Source organism: Marmota marmota, unplaced genomic scaffold (genome assembly GCF_001458135.2).
Source record: "Marmota marmota marmota unplaced genomic scaffold, marMar, whole genome shotgun sequence".
Lineage (NCBI taxonomy): Eukaryota > Metazoa > Chordata > Mammalia > Rodentia > Sciuridae > Marmota > Marmota marmota.
Genome location: NW_025999983.1, coordinates 1,144,505 through 1,159,370, shown reverse-complemented (window position 1 = coordinate 1,159,370; position 14,866 = coordinate 1,144,505). Strand labels below are relative to the sequence as shown.

Below are 14,866 nucleotides of genomic sequence, written 5' to 3'. Positions count from 1 at the left end.
GGTCAGGCCTTTGAGGTCAGGGCTGTAAGGTCAGGGCTCTAAGGTTGGGGCTCCAAGGCCAGGATTTTAAGGTCAGGGCTCTAAGGTCGGGGATGTAAGGTCAGGGCTCTAAGGCCAGGGATATAAGGTCAGGGCTCTGAGGTCAGGGCTCTAAGGCCAGGACTCTCAGGTCAGGGCTCTAAGGTTGGGGCTGTAAGGTCAGGGCTGTAAGGTCAGGGCTCTAAGGCCAGGGCTGTAAGGTCAGGGCTGTAAGGCCAGGGCTCTAAGGCCAGGGCGTGTCACCATGCTGGCTATGAGCAGCCCTGCCCTTGTGTTCACTGAGGACACTGTTCCAGCAATTTCTCTGCGTTGCCGTAAGGGGCTCTGCCGCCTGCGAGGACAGTGGCGGCCAGAGCGTAGGCCAGGCTCGGCAGGAGGCCCAGTCCTGCAGCAAGGCCTTCGGGGCAGGCTGGCAGAGCAGGGCTGGTGGTCATCAGGGGCGTAGGGCTGAGAAGGTCAGGTCAGGGACCTCCACCAGGACTGGCATGGGCCGAGGCAGCACCATGCCCTTCCAACGGAAGAGACTGAGAGGACGTGCGGTTGGGGCCTGGGCTGCTGGAAGTGGGCAGGTCTGGGAGAACCCAGGCTCCGGCACAGGGGCCGCTCTGAAGGCCGAGGTGCTTCCTCACAGGCCTTTACTGTGGCCACAGGAGCTAAGGTCAAAGTTCACCCAGGATGGGGCGGGTGGGGAGTGAGGGATCTGCGGCCACGCTGCCCACAACGCGGACACCCAATCCACTGGCTCCGTCTGTCGTCATTAGGTCTGCAGATGTCTTCAGCCTTACTATCGAGGTGTCCTCCTGGACCTGACGGCCTGTGCACTGTCACTGTCTCATGACGGCCACGCTGGCCCCCTCCTAAGTAAGGCAGGCTGAGATGCCAGAGAAGCACCCAGGGGTGTTGCCCAGCACAGCCCCTGGGCTCAGAGGCAGGGCAGCTCTGGGTGTTCCTCACGTCCAGGGGCTCCGCCAGAGTAGAGCAGGAGACCCCACCCCCAAGTCTGCAGTTCTGCCCCACCCTCAGCCAGGTGTGCCACACCTCAGCCCTAGTATGCAGTGCCTCAGCCAGGTGCCCAGGTGTGCCACGTCCTAACTCACATGTGCCACTCCTTATCCAGGTGTGCCACACCCTCAACCAGGTGTGAAATGCCCTTAGCCCAGATGTGTTAGGCCCTCAGCCCAGGTGTGCCACACCCTCAGCCTAGGTGTGCCACACCCCAGCCAGGTGTGCCACACCCTCATCCAGGTGTGCAATACCCTCAGCCAGGTGTGCCAGGCCCTCAGCCCAGGTGTGCCAGAAACCAGCCAGGTGTGCCAGGCCCTTAGCCCAGGTGTGCCACACCACAGTCAGATGTGCCACACCCCAGCTGAGTGTGCAACGCCCTTAGCCAGGTGTGCGACGCCCTCAGCCAGGTGTGCCACACCTCAGTCAGGTGTGCCAGGCCCTCAGCCAGGTGTGCCACACCTCAGCCACCAGCCACGTGTGCCAGGCCTGTGCAGCAGGAGGGGCCAAATAAAGTGCCAGAGACAGCGTGGGGGTGGGGCTTGCTGGGCAGGGCTGGCGGGAGACCAGGACTGCTGCAAGGAGGGGTCAGTGGAGACGGGCTGGTGGCCAGCTCCCTGTCCCTCACAGTGCTCTGCCAAGCAGTGCCTCCTCTCCATGGTGGCCAGCTGAGCAGATGCCATGGTCCTCTCCGCAGGGCCCCAGCCCAGTGCACTGCTCCCTGAGAGAGGGTTGACATGTTGGGCTGCAGGAGCAGCGACGACGTCATTGTGTGCTCGTCTGACCAGGAGCAACTGCCCTGCCACCATGCAGGAGGGTAGCTTTGCCAGTAGCAGGACTGGCCCGGGCTCCCAGAGAGCAGTGTCCCTCGAGACGTTGTGCACTAGGCCTGCTCTCCGTGCTCCCCTCGCTCAGTGAGGTCTTTGGGAACAGAAGGAGGTGTTTGGGGACATGGGGCTCACTGTCCCTGCTTTCTTTAGGGGTGATACCCTTTCTTATCGTATCTTCCCTGGGGCCCTCATGGGCCCTGCAGCCTGTGGCTGCTCCAGTGTGCCCCAGGTAGGAGCTCCTGGGGGGACCCTGCAAGCCGGGGATGCATAGTTGGAGTAGTGGGGAATGGACTGAGACCTGGAAATAGACGTCTGTGTGCAGAAGAGCAGCAGGAGAGGTGTGGAGCACAGGCACACGGCGGCGCGTCCTCCCGCCCTGCATGGATGCCCTGCTTCTCCTGAGCATGCCTTTGAGGGAGGGTCCTTCACACCCTTGTGGCCTGGAGAGTCCCAGCTGAGTCAGGTCTGATGGGCTCCAGCTGAGGCTTCTCGCGGAGGCTCCCTGGAGCAGTTTACCTCCCAGGTGGTCATGTGCAGTGCCTCTGTCTCAAAATGCCTAGAAGGTGCTTAGGGAGAGATGTGCTGCCCTGCACGGGGCCTCTGAATTCCAAGCCATGGCCCAAAGGTGGACACACTGGCCAGGTTCTGGTTTGCAGGGAGACTTGCTAGGAAACACTTCATGCACCTGGTAAAGGCTGCAGAGATTTAGGGTCTTAAAGTCCAAGTTCCAGAAGAAACCTCCCCCCTGTTCAGCTGTCCTCCATGGCTAAGCCCACATAGAACGTTAGGAAGGAAGGCAGAACCGTATGGAAGCCCTCCGGTGCTCCCTGGGGGAAGTGGGGTGCTCAGGACACATCTTCTCACTCCTCTGTGGCCACAGGAGTTCAGGTCGTGAGCTGCTTACTAGAGTGATCTGGAGATTGGGTCAGAGCTAGGAATGGCTCTGAACTTGGTTCAGGAGGCCCTTAGACCCCGGCCCTCCCAATCCCAGAGCCCAGCTTCCCGCTGCCTGGTTTATCCTGAGCCAGGTTCCCAGGACCCTTCTTGGTCCTCCAGGACCCTGCAGTGGCTCAGCTGGACTCCTCTGGTCCTCCATAATCTGTGGTCTGCAGAGGGCACCATGACATCTGCAGGGACCACATCAGACTGTGTCCACATCTTCCAAGGCCCCTGCTTTCCTCAGATGAGTCCAAACTCCTGTCTGTGACTCATAGGGCCCTGGACATCTTGAGAGGTCCCTCGTGTCTACAGGTCACTGCCTGTGTTCTCTGTCCCTGTGGTCTAGACTCCTTGCTTCCTGACAGCAGCTGGAGAAGCCCAGTGTGCCTCAGAACCAGCGCCTGGGTGCCTGTGGCTCCTGCTGTCCATGCAGTGTCCAGGCTACTCACAGGGCCTCCTCCCTGCATCTGGTCTCACCGCATGAGGAGACTGCTCGCTGCCCAGGGCCACCCCTCCCTGCCAGGATGGGGTCTGGAGCAGCGGGGTCCTGGGCCGTTTTTGGCAGGGGCAGCCTGGCTCTGTGTGTGAGGAGAACCCAACGTGTGCTGGCTGCTGGACGCAGCACCCGTCCCCTCCCCAGGGAGACCGTCTCCCGTGTCCCTTTAGTCACCCCCCATGGAGTCCAGCCTGGCCTCACTCCCTCTACATCTGTGCTTCTGTCTCTCCAATGTGGATGTGATCATTGGCCTTCCAGCTTGTCGAGGGGCACGGACACCATTCCCCTGCCCTCTGCCTGGCATTGCCCTCTTCAGTCTCTTCTCCTGGGCTGTCTAGCAGCGAGCCTTGCTGGGTCTTCTCTCTGTAGGGAGGGTGTGCCCAGTGAGGGCTGCTCGGGCTGTCCAGCGTGGTTAGGCGGAGGGGCTCCATGATGGTGCCTCCCAGTCGCAGGCTTTGGTAACAGGAGGTCGGGAGGAACTCGCTGGAGGGAAAGACCCCAAAGTGGGTGGCTGTCTCTTGGTCCTGAACTCAGGGTGGGGAGAAGGTCTCTGACATGGCAGGACAGAGAGAGGTGTAGGGAATCCCACAGGGGTGAGCAACAGACGGGTCCTTACGTGGCACTTGTGTGTAAAATACATTGTGAACAGTGATCTGTAGATAAATGGAACTGCTGGATTACTCCTGGACCCTGGGAACCTATGTGAGGTCAGCTCTGGGGTTTGCTAGTGCTAACTCCTGTCCCACTGGTGTCCGTGTGCAGGTCTGCTCCCGGCAGAAGCTGCAGAGCTTCTCCTGCCCCCTGCGGCTGGCCACAGAGCTGAGGCTGCAGAGTGGACAGTGCCAGGAAGCCTCCTGGGTTAGAGCTCCAGTACCTGGAGAGCTTGGTGAGCGTCCTGACCATGTCGAGCCTGGCTTGCCTTGTGTAAGACGGGACAGCAAGCTGTGGACTGCTGCGTCCGTCAGTGAAATACTGTATGGCTCTTAGTCTCACGTAATTCAGTAAATGTCAAGTATCGCAATCAATAATATCTGATTCAAAATCAAAAGCTGCATATTTCAAAGTGCCTATAAGTGTTAAATTAGCTCATTAACATTAAAGTAGCCCAACATTAGACTTTCTAAGCACTGAGCCATTTCTTTCCATTGTAGAGAAAAACCTGTTAGCTTTTGTGAGTTTTGCAATGTGCCTTTATTTTTCAGGTTGTCCTGGTGCCAAAAAGCATGAATTTTTGACAAGCGTCTTGGATGCACTGTCCACAGACATGGTCCATGCTGTCTCTGACCCCTCCTCCCCATCGGGCAGGTATGCTGTGCTTCCCGCAGAAGCCCTGGAAGTTCAAGGAAGAGCAGATCCTAAGGGTGGGACACCGGGAAGTACTCGGGCCTGAAGGAAGAGCCCTCCAAGGCCAGGAGGCTGCTCGGCAGGTTTCTCTGTGCACCACAGGGGAAGAGACTGGCCCTGCATTTCCAAGGGTCCCTGTGGTGAGGAGGGCCAGGGATAGGAGAGCACTTCTGAATGCCCTCTGTCATGAGACCCCATTTTACAGTTATATATTAGGCTTTAAATCCTTGGAATGAAATGTTTCACTTAAAACTCTCAAAATGTGGTTCACTTATTGTAGAACATGCAGCTCATGAAACTCGCCACCTTCCCAGTTTCCAAGTGTGGTTGAGGGGCAGCAGGTACGGTCACTCCTCTCTGACCCCAAAGGGTCCCCTTGGTATGCTGCACACTTGCCTGGAGCTGAGCCTCATTGCCTCCCTGTTCCCTGTGGGAACCAGTGCCTTTCTGTACCCCACGGATGACACAGGAGGATGGAAACTCCCCGTGGGCCGTTGCCACGGCAACCCAAGCATTCTGTATTCTTCCTGACAACTAGCAATACATATTTGTGCATTTTAAGGAAATTTTTCCAGTGGAGAGTCTAACATTTTATTTCCATGGAGTGTCGGTCTTCTCCCCCCCTGTCCCCAAGCCCTCAATTTTCTCATCCATCCAGGGTGATGTAAGCTTTTGGTCTCTCAGCAAAAAGGACCTTCATTTTCTCTCTGCTACAGACAACTCAGGGGGAAGGCAGTGCTAATGGAAAAGGTCACGACTGGGTAGAAAATTGAATTTAATTAAGCAAAACATCACCAAGATTGCAGCTTTACACCTCTTGCTCTTGTCGGAAGGGTTCTCTCGTGGGAGCTGCAGCTGAAGGCCATGGGTGACTTGCTCTCCGAAAAGCTCCTCTGACAGTTGGGAAACTGGTCAACAGTGTCAGCCAGCCAGATTGCCCACTGTTCACACTCAGGGGCAAAGCTCAGCACACCCAGGCAGGGTGGCATGCAGAGCCTGTGGGAGGGCCCGTGGGGTATGCACAACCTCCTCCCTTGTGAGCAGGTGCAGCCTACAGGTCTGACTCGAAGCCAGGCTTCCAAGGCAGCTTTTACCTATTTGTTCCTTAAAATAGCAAACTGCTTTTTAATCCAAGGGAAATTGTCTAGTTGTGCTGAGAGCCACAGCTGAGTCGAAATGGCCCCTGGCATTTTGCCAATAGTATTGGTTGACAGGCAAGGCATTACTATCTGCCTCGGCCACTACTTTGGAGTTCTTGTGGGGATTCCTGGGGATTCCCGGAGAGTTCCCATTGGTTGGGGAAGTGCAGGAGGAGGGATTTCCGGAGCAGATATTTCCATTGGCTGGTTCCTGGACAAGCCACGTGGGTTTTGGGAGAGTTCCCGGGGAGCGTGTGTGGAGCGTGCTGGTGGAGTTCAGAAATAAAGTTTGTTCCTGCTTCGGTGGCTCGTGATGTGTGCCCAGCCAGACTGCGGCATAGTTGTAGCCTTAAAAAGCTTTGATTTGGATCTTTCAATACACCTGTTATATGTATGTGTGTGGCTTTAGATGATTCAAAAATGATCACGTTGAGGGGCCCAGAGGGCCTAGGAGGGTGCTGGTGGCTGTTCCTACCCGCCCGTCAAGGTGCCCAGGCCCAGGACTGGAGCTTTTCTCCCCAAGTACAAGGCCAGGTGCAGGCCTGACGTGCACACGATCACTGTGGCCTCTGTGACTCCAAGCCAACTTGGAGAATTTGCTGGTTAGCTTTTCCTCAGTCTTGTCCATCGGTCTCTGACGTGAGTACCCACAGAGGGGGACACTGGAGGGCTGGGTGGAGACAGTAGGAGCTTCTGCATCCTGACAGGTTGTCTTCCTTCCAGACTCTCAGAACCAGACCCCAGCCACACCCTGGAGGAGCGGGTGGTGCACTGGTACTTCAAGCTGCTCGATAAGAACTCCAGCGGGGACATTGGCAAGAAGGAAATCAAACCCTTCAAGAGATTCCTTCGGAAAAAATCCAAGCCCAAAAAGTGTGTGAAGAAGTTTGTGGAGTACTGTGATGTGAATAACAACAAGGCCATCTCTGTGCAGGAGCTGACGGGCTGCCTGGGCGCCACCAAGGAGGAGGGCAAAGCCAGCACGCGGAAGCGCCACAGTGAGCCTTGCCCATGTCCCCACGCCTGGTGTCAGAGTGTGATGTCCCGTTCATTTCCTGTGTGTGCTGCCAGTGTGAAGCCTGGAGGGTGATGTTATGTGTTGGAGCATGATGTCTATGTGTGTTCACTTCCTGTGTGTCAGAGCATGATGTCTGTGTCCATTTCCTGTCTGCATTTCCTGTGTGTGTGTTCACTTCCTATGTGTCAGAGCGTGTCTGTGTTCACTTCCTGTCTGAACTTCCTGTGTTCACTTCCTAGTGTCTGCACTCCCTGTGTGTCCGAGTGTGATGTCTGTGTTCACTTCCTGTCTGTACTTCCTGTGTGTTGGATCTTGATGTCTGTGTTTACTTCCTAGTGTCTGCACTCCCTGTGTGTTGGATCTTGATGTCTGTGTTTACTTCCTGTCTGTACTTCCTGTGTGTTGGATCTTGCTTTCTGTGTTCACTTCCTAGTGTCTGCACTCCCTGTGTGTCCGAGTGTGATGTCTGTGTTCACTTCCTAGTGTCTGCACTCCCTGTGTGTCAGAGTGTAATGTCTGTGTTCACTTCCTGTCTGCACTCCCTGTGTGTCCGAGTGTGATGTCTGTGTTTACTTCCTAGTGTCTGCACTCCCTGTGTGTCCGAGTGTGATGTCTGTGTGCTCACTTCCTAAGGTTTATAGACTGCCTCAGGTGAGGGTGTTGAGAAACAGCACATGGTGATTGCAGACCATTGCTGTAGAAATAATAGCGAACTTGGGCAGCAGGCCAGCGGTCAGAACCCCAGAGCCACAGGGTTAGAAGGCTTTTACTGTTCAAATCAGTGGCCAACTCTCCAAATACGTTTTGCCTTTCAAAGTTCAAAGTAGGACTCAGGTGCCATTGGACATAGCTCACCAATCTTGTGAACGGGCTCCAACCAAATGTCCAGGCCAGTGTATGAGCAGAAGACCAGTGTCCAGACCTGCTCTTCCTGTGGCTTAGCAGATTTAGCAGTGGAAGCACCTTCTGCGGTGGGCCTGGCATAAGTAGTGTGCTGTCACGGGCAGCCAGGGAGTCCCAGGAGAGTCGGGTCTCATGTCCTCAGAGGCCACACACAGGGAGAAGCCAGGTCTGAGCCCAAGGGCCCCGGCCACACATGTGTGCTGTTGGGGAAAGCCCCTCACTGGGGCAGGCCTGGGTCCTCGTCTGGGCAGGGCCAGTGCTGGGCAGGGTGGGCAGCCGAGCCACATCACGGAGTCTGGTCAGCCTTGGGTCACCCTTGGGAAGGCAGCTGTGCTTGGCTGTTCCCCAGCACGCGTGAGTGGCATCCTCTGTCTCTGTGCCCTCTGGTGTGTAGCAGCACTCTGAGGTGGCTCCTCTGAGCTGAGCTGGGGGTGGGCCCCTGGAAGGCAGTGGGGACAGCAGCCTGGAGTTGTCCCCGGTGCTTGCCTTGACTGTCTCAGCGTTTCATGACCAGCTTTGCTTCCACTGGCCTCTCTGTGAGACCGTCTGCTGATTCCTCTGCGAGGATTGGGCATCTCTGCAGCTCCTAGACCAGGTCTCAGCTAGGACAGGCCAGGTGGCAACCTCAGCTGTCCTCTGCTCTGGCTAGGGGACGGTACTCTGGAGAGGCCCACCCCGCCACGCCTGAGGGGTCAAGGAACAAACCTCATAATTACTTGAGACCTCTGTGTCCATCAAGGACTCTGGCCAGGGTGGCAGGAGCTGGCCTTGAAGCAGACTCTCGGGAGGACAGGAAGCCAGCAGGTGTGCGCTACAGAGAGGGACACGGCATGTCCCTGCTGTGCCTGGAGCAGCAGCGGCTCCGACTGAGGCTGTCCACTCAAGGCTGTGTGTCCTCCTGGCCGTGTTATCCTGGCCATGTCCTGGGTGGTGAGGTCACAGGGCAGGGGTCAGTCACCACCGCTTCACCGTGGGCAAGGACGCTCATCACATGAGGACCCGGCACTGTGTCTTGTCTTCTGCAGCTGCTGCCTCAGGACCAGGGCAGGGCAGGGGCGCTTGTCTGCAGTCCCGCCTGCTGTTGGTCCCCTGTCCTCAGCAGTGTGCCTGCCCCCTGCAGACACCCAGGTGAAGTCCTGGGCACCTGTGCCTGGCTTTGCTATAGGAGCTGCACCCCACCACCTGCTTGTCCTGCGGAGGCCCAGCTGGGGCTCTGGGCTCTTCTGTCCTGCTCCACCTGACTCGACCTGTGACCCGGGACCTGGCTCACTCTCTTTACGCTGGTTGCTGCTTGGGACACTGGAGGCCAGGTGCCACTTTAGGAATAAAGCCCAAGCAGGGCCAGCCTCCAGAGCCCCGAGGACCCACGGAGGATGGAGCGCCTGGCCCCTGCTCTGTAGTGGGTCGCAACCTGCGGAGTCCTTCCCTCGGTGGAAGCAGTGCAGAGGCTGTGCACTGGAGGAGCAGGACAGGTGCTGCAGTAAACGGGCCTTCAAGGACCAGAGCTGCTGCCGGGACGGGTTCAGGAGCTGGGGTCCCTGGGGAGTCTCCAGGTGGCTTCTGCAAGGATGCCTCGTCCCCTCAGGACACCCCCCACTGCCCACTCTCCCATTTCTTCTTATCTTTTTTAGTTCCAGGGGTTGAACCCAGGGGCGTTTAACCTCTGAGCCATGCTTCCAGACTTTTTTTATTTTTTTATTTTGAGACAGGGTCCTGCTAAGTGGCTGAGGCTGACTCTGAACTTGCAGTCCTCCTGCCTCAGCCTCCCGAGCCTCTGGGAGTACAGGCTTGGCCACGGCACCCAGCTGTCTGGTTTCTTACAGGGAAGCCAGCAGCTCTCTGTCCTATGCACTGTAAGGCCCCCTCAGCTGTGACCCCTGTCCCCCCAGAACTGCTCGCTGGGGAGTCTGTCTCAGCCTCAGCACTTGGTACAGTCAGAGCACCCATTCCATGCTAACTGCATGATGGGCCTCCAGGGCCAGCGGGCTGTTGTACTCCCAGGCTGGTGACGGTGCATGGGGGACACTTCTGCCCAGCAGGCCATCAGCCCAGGAAGGGTCAAGTGTCCACTGCGGTCAGGGTCAGTCTTGCCATGACACTGGAGCCTGCACGTCTGCTCTGGAGTCACTCACCAAAGACATTGGCCTCTGGGGTGGGTTACAGGAGGCAGGTGCAGGGTCTGAGGTCTCACCGTGTGAAGGAAAAGAGTAGAGCATCAAAATGCAAAGTGACAAATGCCCAGCGGTCTGCCACATGCCAGGTGTGGAGAGGAGAGCACGCACCCAGCCAGGGGCTCTGGGCCCCATGGAGGTCCAAACCCAAGTTTGGCAGCCCAGGGCACTGAGAGGGAGCAGACCCACAGCAGCAGATACAAAAAATCAAAGAGCATCATCCACCCCTGGCCGAGGGCGTCTGCCCACTGACTGGCTTCCGATGGACAAGCTGAGTTCCTAGGGCAGTGTTGGGAAGCTTGCGTGGACAGGTTGGTGGCTGCTGTGACTGTCCCACTCTGGCCTGCTGAGGCCGAGGAGGAGCTTGGTTTTGGAAAGTGCTCGGAGTTGGCAGCACCGATGGAGGGCAGCCTGGTGTACAAGCTGGCCACCCTCGTGGGTCAGGCTGTAGGACAGTGACCACAGATTGTCCCTGGCTCAGGGTCATGCGCCTCCTTCGGGTTTAAAGTGGTGCAGTCGTCCTGTTCCCGGGGGCGGGGGTCCACTCCGCAGGTCCTGGCAGATGCTGTCTCATGGCACTGCTGCCCGGCCTGGGAGGGGACTGGGCGTGGACTGGGCCTCTGCCTGCCCTGTGGAGCTGGGAGAGTGTCAGCCCGTCTCAGTGAGAGCCGAGCGCCCGGGCGCAGACTGGCTGGGGCTGCAGATAGCAAACCTGCTGGTGCCTGTGTGCTGCTCGCTCTCCAGGTGAGAAATCAAGGAAGAGACGTTCCATACACAGGTCTAGAGGTACACGCCCCCCGAGGGCTCTCTTAACACAGGCACTTTCTAAATTAACCCCATTGATTTAAAGCAATTACAGCTGATTTTGCATTCAAACTAGTGCCTCTAAGATACATTGGCAAGCTTGATATAAACGATTATATTATGAAAAATACAAAAAGAAAATGATTGTCTGAAAGTTATCATTATAAAGCAAAAAAAAAAAAAAAAGATGGATTCATGAAGGATTCAGAAAACAAAGTCAGAAGGTATGCAACTTGATTTCACAGTTCTCAGTCTAGCCTTTGCACAGAAGCTCAGCGATCAGGAGACGCTCATCTCTGACCCAATCATCTTTTTCCACCAAGTGGCCAAGCTGTCTGAGCTGAGCAGCACGGCCAGGGTGCCCAGGCTGGTCCCCACCACGCAGGGCCAGAGGCGTAAGCCCCAGATGTCCTGTGTCCCCTCCCTCCCTGTAGTCTGCCTGGACCCCATGTTTATCAGTGGCAGTGCTGGGTATTTGTGTTGATAATTCGCATTCTGTCCCTTGAGATCCTTAAGAACATGTTCTCCTCTCTCCCTGTTTCGCATGGTGCCTTTCCCTTCCCCATCTTAAGTGGAAAGTTGTGCCAGAGGTCATGGATGAAGTCCATACTCTTCATCAGCAGAGCAAGCTTTTTTCTTATACTTATTAACTTTTTCTTCCTGTCACTTACCTTTAATCCATAGCAACCTTGAATTATGAGGGGGATTGACATTAGCCATAAAGAAAAGCCAAACAAAAACAGACTGTTGCTGAATAGCCACACTGGCCCCAAAGAGAGTCAAAGAATCACTGTAGTACTCTTTGGATTTGAATCACTGGGAAAAAAAAAATCTTATTATTTTTCTTTCTAATCTATCTGTCCATCTATCTATTTATCAATCAACCAATCTCTTTTTGTGGTCCTGGGACTAGAATCCAGGGACTCTTTTTCCCTGAATTACACCTCCAGCCCTCTTGGATTTTCTATTTTGAGACCAAGTCTTGCTAAGTTGCTGCGTGCGGCTAGCCTTTGGACCTCCGGTCTCAGCCTCCCCAGTCACTGGGTTACGGGTGTGGCCACTTCACCATGCATTTTTTTTTCCTAAAGTAGTCATTTCAGGCAAAGTAAAGCAGAAGAGGAGCAGTGGTTTCCTAGTACTTGGGTCATTTTTAAAACCTGTATTTGAGACAAAGAAAACTCCTAATTATTTAATGTTTTTGCAGTTTGCTAAATACATTTGTATTTACCCTTCCACAATGTGTTTCTGTTTGCCCCGACATGGCAAGGAAGATAGGGCAGGAAAACAGAGTCATTGTTTTCCACTTTTTTTTTTTTTTATCGAGTAGATATGAATCAACAATTAATCGAGGAATTTGGCAGGACAAACATTGCCTTTTATCTGTTGACTAACTGAAGGCTCTTTACTAAGTGCCCCTGTCCAGGACGTTGCCAAAATAGGTCAGAAAATAAGCAGCCCCGCCCCTTCCAGGGCCTACCCCTGGAGCAGAGGAGACCCGTGGGGGCGGCAGGCACCCAGCCTGCGCTTTGTGTAGGAGACGCTGGCCAGCGTTCGGGCGAGAGGCCATCCGTGGTTTGGTGGGAAGGACGTGTCCTGACTCCTGTAAGGGATCCCCGGTTGCCCCCTGGTGCAGGCCCCGGGTGGGGAGGGCTGCACAGGGCGAAGCGGAGGGGTGCCCAAGCGTGGACTCGAGGCTCAGGGTAGGGCCAAGCTGCGCCTGGCCGACAGGACAGCAGGGGGAGTGGCAGGGGTCAGCATGAGGACGCTCTGGCGCTGAGCCAGAGAAGCTCCAGAACAGCACCAGCCTGTCCCGGAAGGAAGGAGACAACCGTCTGGGGGACGGTGGAGTCTAGTCCTGTTCCCTAGAGTCTCCCACTGCACACCTAAGTGGGGAGCTGGGGGAGAATCTGACTAGGGAGAGAGGGCTGAGGAGGTGCCGCCTGCCCCCAGGGTACCCTCAGGAGTGGTCTAATTTGAAGCCAAGAGGCTGACCTAGCCCACCAGTGAGTGGGTGTAGATACAAAGGAGATGAGGCCCAAGCCCACCAGAGAGCCATCTTCAGTGTCAGGAAGAAGGAAGGAGGAAGGGCAAAGAAAATGGAGAGGGGGGCTGCCCTCCAGGTAGGAGGAAGCCAGGGGAATGGGAGGGCCGCCCGGAACTGGGAGAAGGAGAGGGTGGCCGTCAGGTGGGCCAGGTGGAGCACTGAGCAAAGATGGGGTCAGGAAGGGGGAGGCAGGAGGACTGCATATGAGAAGCTACCAAGACACACAAGTTGAGGCTCAGAGTGAGAAGGAAGGAGAGACCCAGGTGTTCCCCAGGGTGTGGCCGTGAAGCCAGGAAGGACACAGTGCTTCTCCCTGCAGCTTCAATTTTACCCAGATATTTGGGGGAAATAATTTTGAGACACACATGGTGATTTTTAATGATTTTAAATGAAACCAAAGATTTCCAGACCTTGTACAGTACATGGCTCAGGGCTTCCTTCGCAGAACCTCATCTCCTCTGGGAACGTGGGGAAGGTCCTAGAAGAAAGTTCTCTGGGGTCAGTGGACTTGGCCCAGGAATTCAGATTAAATGAAACACTCTTTAGTTGGACCTGAGCACTGTGATGTCAGTGTGCAGAGAGCCTCGCAGCCCGGCTCCTGGCCTGCCTGAGGCGTCCCCGTGTCCTTCCACACGGAGCCTGCTGGCCAGCAGCACCTCACTAGAGCAGATGACCTCCCTGAGGTCACCGTGAACCTCCTTTTGTAACGATGTCTCTTTCCCTCCCAGCCCCCAGAGGCAGCACCGAGGGCTCCCCTCCAAGGCAGGTGAGTGTGTCTCTGTTGGAGCTTAATGACCCGCTGGCTCACAGCATGCTGAGATCCGAGGACACCTCTCGGAGCAGCAGAGGAAGGACCTGTTCCTGTGGGCCCGCGCCCCGCCCACCAAGTGCCACCCAAAACCACCAACTTGCTGAATCATTCAGTCACAGATTTTGCCCTCCTTTTATCATTTGAAATTTCAATTATTTAAGGACAATTTCTGAGTCGGCTTGTTCTGTGGAGTGGCTGTTTTCCAGCTGTCCTCTGGGTGCTTGAAGTTTATTTCTTGCATTTTCAGGAGAGGGCAGGAGGAGGAGAGCCCGAGGCCACGAGCGCTGAGCTCCCAGAGGGCTTTCGGCTTCTGCCTGGTGTTTGCAGACGTGTTCTCTGTTTCTGAATCTCATCTTATAGAGGTTAAGGGATGCCACGTGGTGCCTCTCTCCAGCACCACGTGCCGCAGCCAGGACAGAGCGTTTTCTAGCAGACCTTTGTCCCTCCCTGGAAGTCGGTCCCTTCCCATTTGATATCTGTAGGACACCCTCAGGCAAGCCCCTGGGTTGTCAGTGGGGACCTCCACGCGCACCTTGGTTGTAATTTAAAACTGTTTCATTAGGAAAGACTTGTAAGATTCGTTTCACGAATGTTTATGGTCTAACTCTCAAATCCCCCTGCAAATCACCTACTTGAAAAGCGGCTGCTGGGAAAGCAGGTGTCCAGTGGAGCTCTGGGGCTCCCAAGGACTGCCTTCCTTAGACAATGAAAACCAGCCTGGATCTTCAGCCTTGTCCCAGAGAAAGGAGCTGGAGCAGTGTCCCCGGCTTGGCCCGTCCTGAAGGTGCAGCCTGGCTGTGTCTTCACTAGGGTGGCTGCCGCTGCAGATGCCACCCTGGGAGTAAGGGCTGGGACTTGCCTGTGGCACTGTAATTGAAGACCATTGGCATTTCTTTGAGAAACGGAGTGGTGCCGACGACCAAAGCCTGTGGGTGCTTCACCATAGGCAGGACTGTCAAGGCAGGCGTGACAGGCAGATGCAGGAGCTGATAGAGCACACAGCCACCTCCTTAGTGTGTCCGAGCTGTGGTCAAGCTGAGGCTGAGCCAGGATGCAAGTCTGTCTGCAGTAGCTGGGAAGCGTGCCCAGGGCTCTTGTCATGGTGACTAGTTGAACAAACCCGTCCTTGGCTTGGTGTGCAGTCGAGTTCTCTCTTCTCGCCACCTCCTTAGATCTTTATCAAGGGGAACGAGGGCAACCCGGAAGGTGCCTAAATTTTCAGAGTTAAATAATCCTAAGTAACACAGCAGAAGCCAGGGTGAACTTCGCCTGAAGGGACTGGTCCCCGTGGAGAGGGAGTCCCCGTGGGTGGCTCCTGCTTCCTTC

General features: G+C 55.8%; 1 protein-coding gene across 3 annotated transcripts in view; it reads left to right on the top strand.

The window, feature by feature from the left end:
* Positions 1 to 14,866, top strand: part of Smoc2 (SPARC related modular calcium binding 2) — a 112,217-nt gene that overhangs the window by 95,626 nt on the left and 1,725 nt on the right. For 2 of the 3 annotated variants that reach the window (XM_048805787.1, XM_048805784.1), the window contains exons 10-12: positions 4,509 to 4,611; positions 6,513 to 6,787; positions 13,458 to 13,495. In XM_048805787.1, coding sequence (XP_048661744.1) covers positions 4,509 to 4,611; positions 6,513 to 6,787; positions 13,458 to 13,495 — 416 coding nt within the window. The remainder of the gene's footprint in view (positions 1 to 4,508; positions 4,612 to 6,512; positions 6,788 to 13,457; positions 13,496 to 14,866) is intronic. The other variant, XM_048805786.1, reaches the window with a different exon arrangement.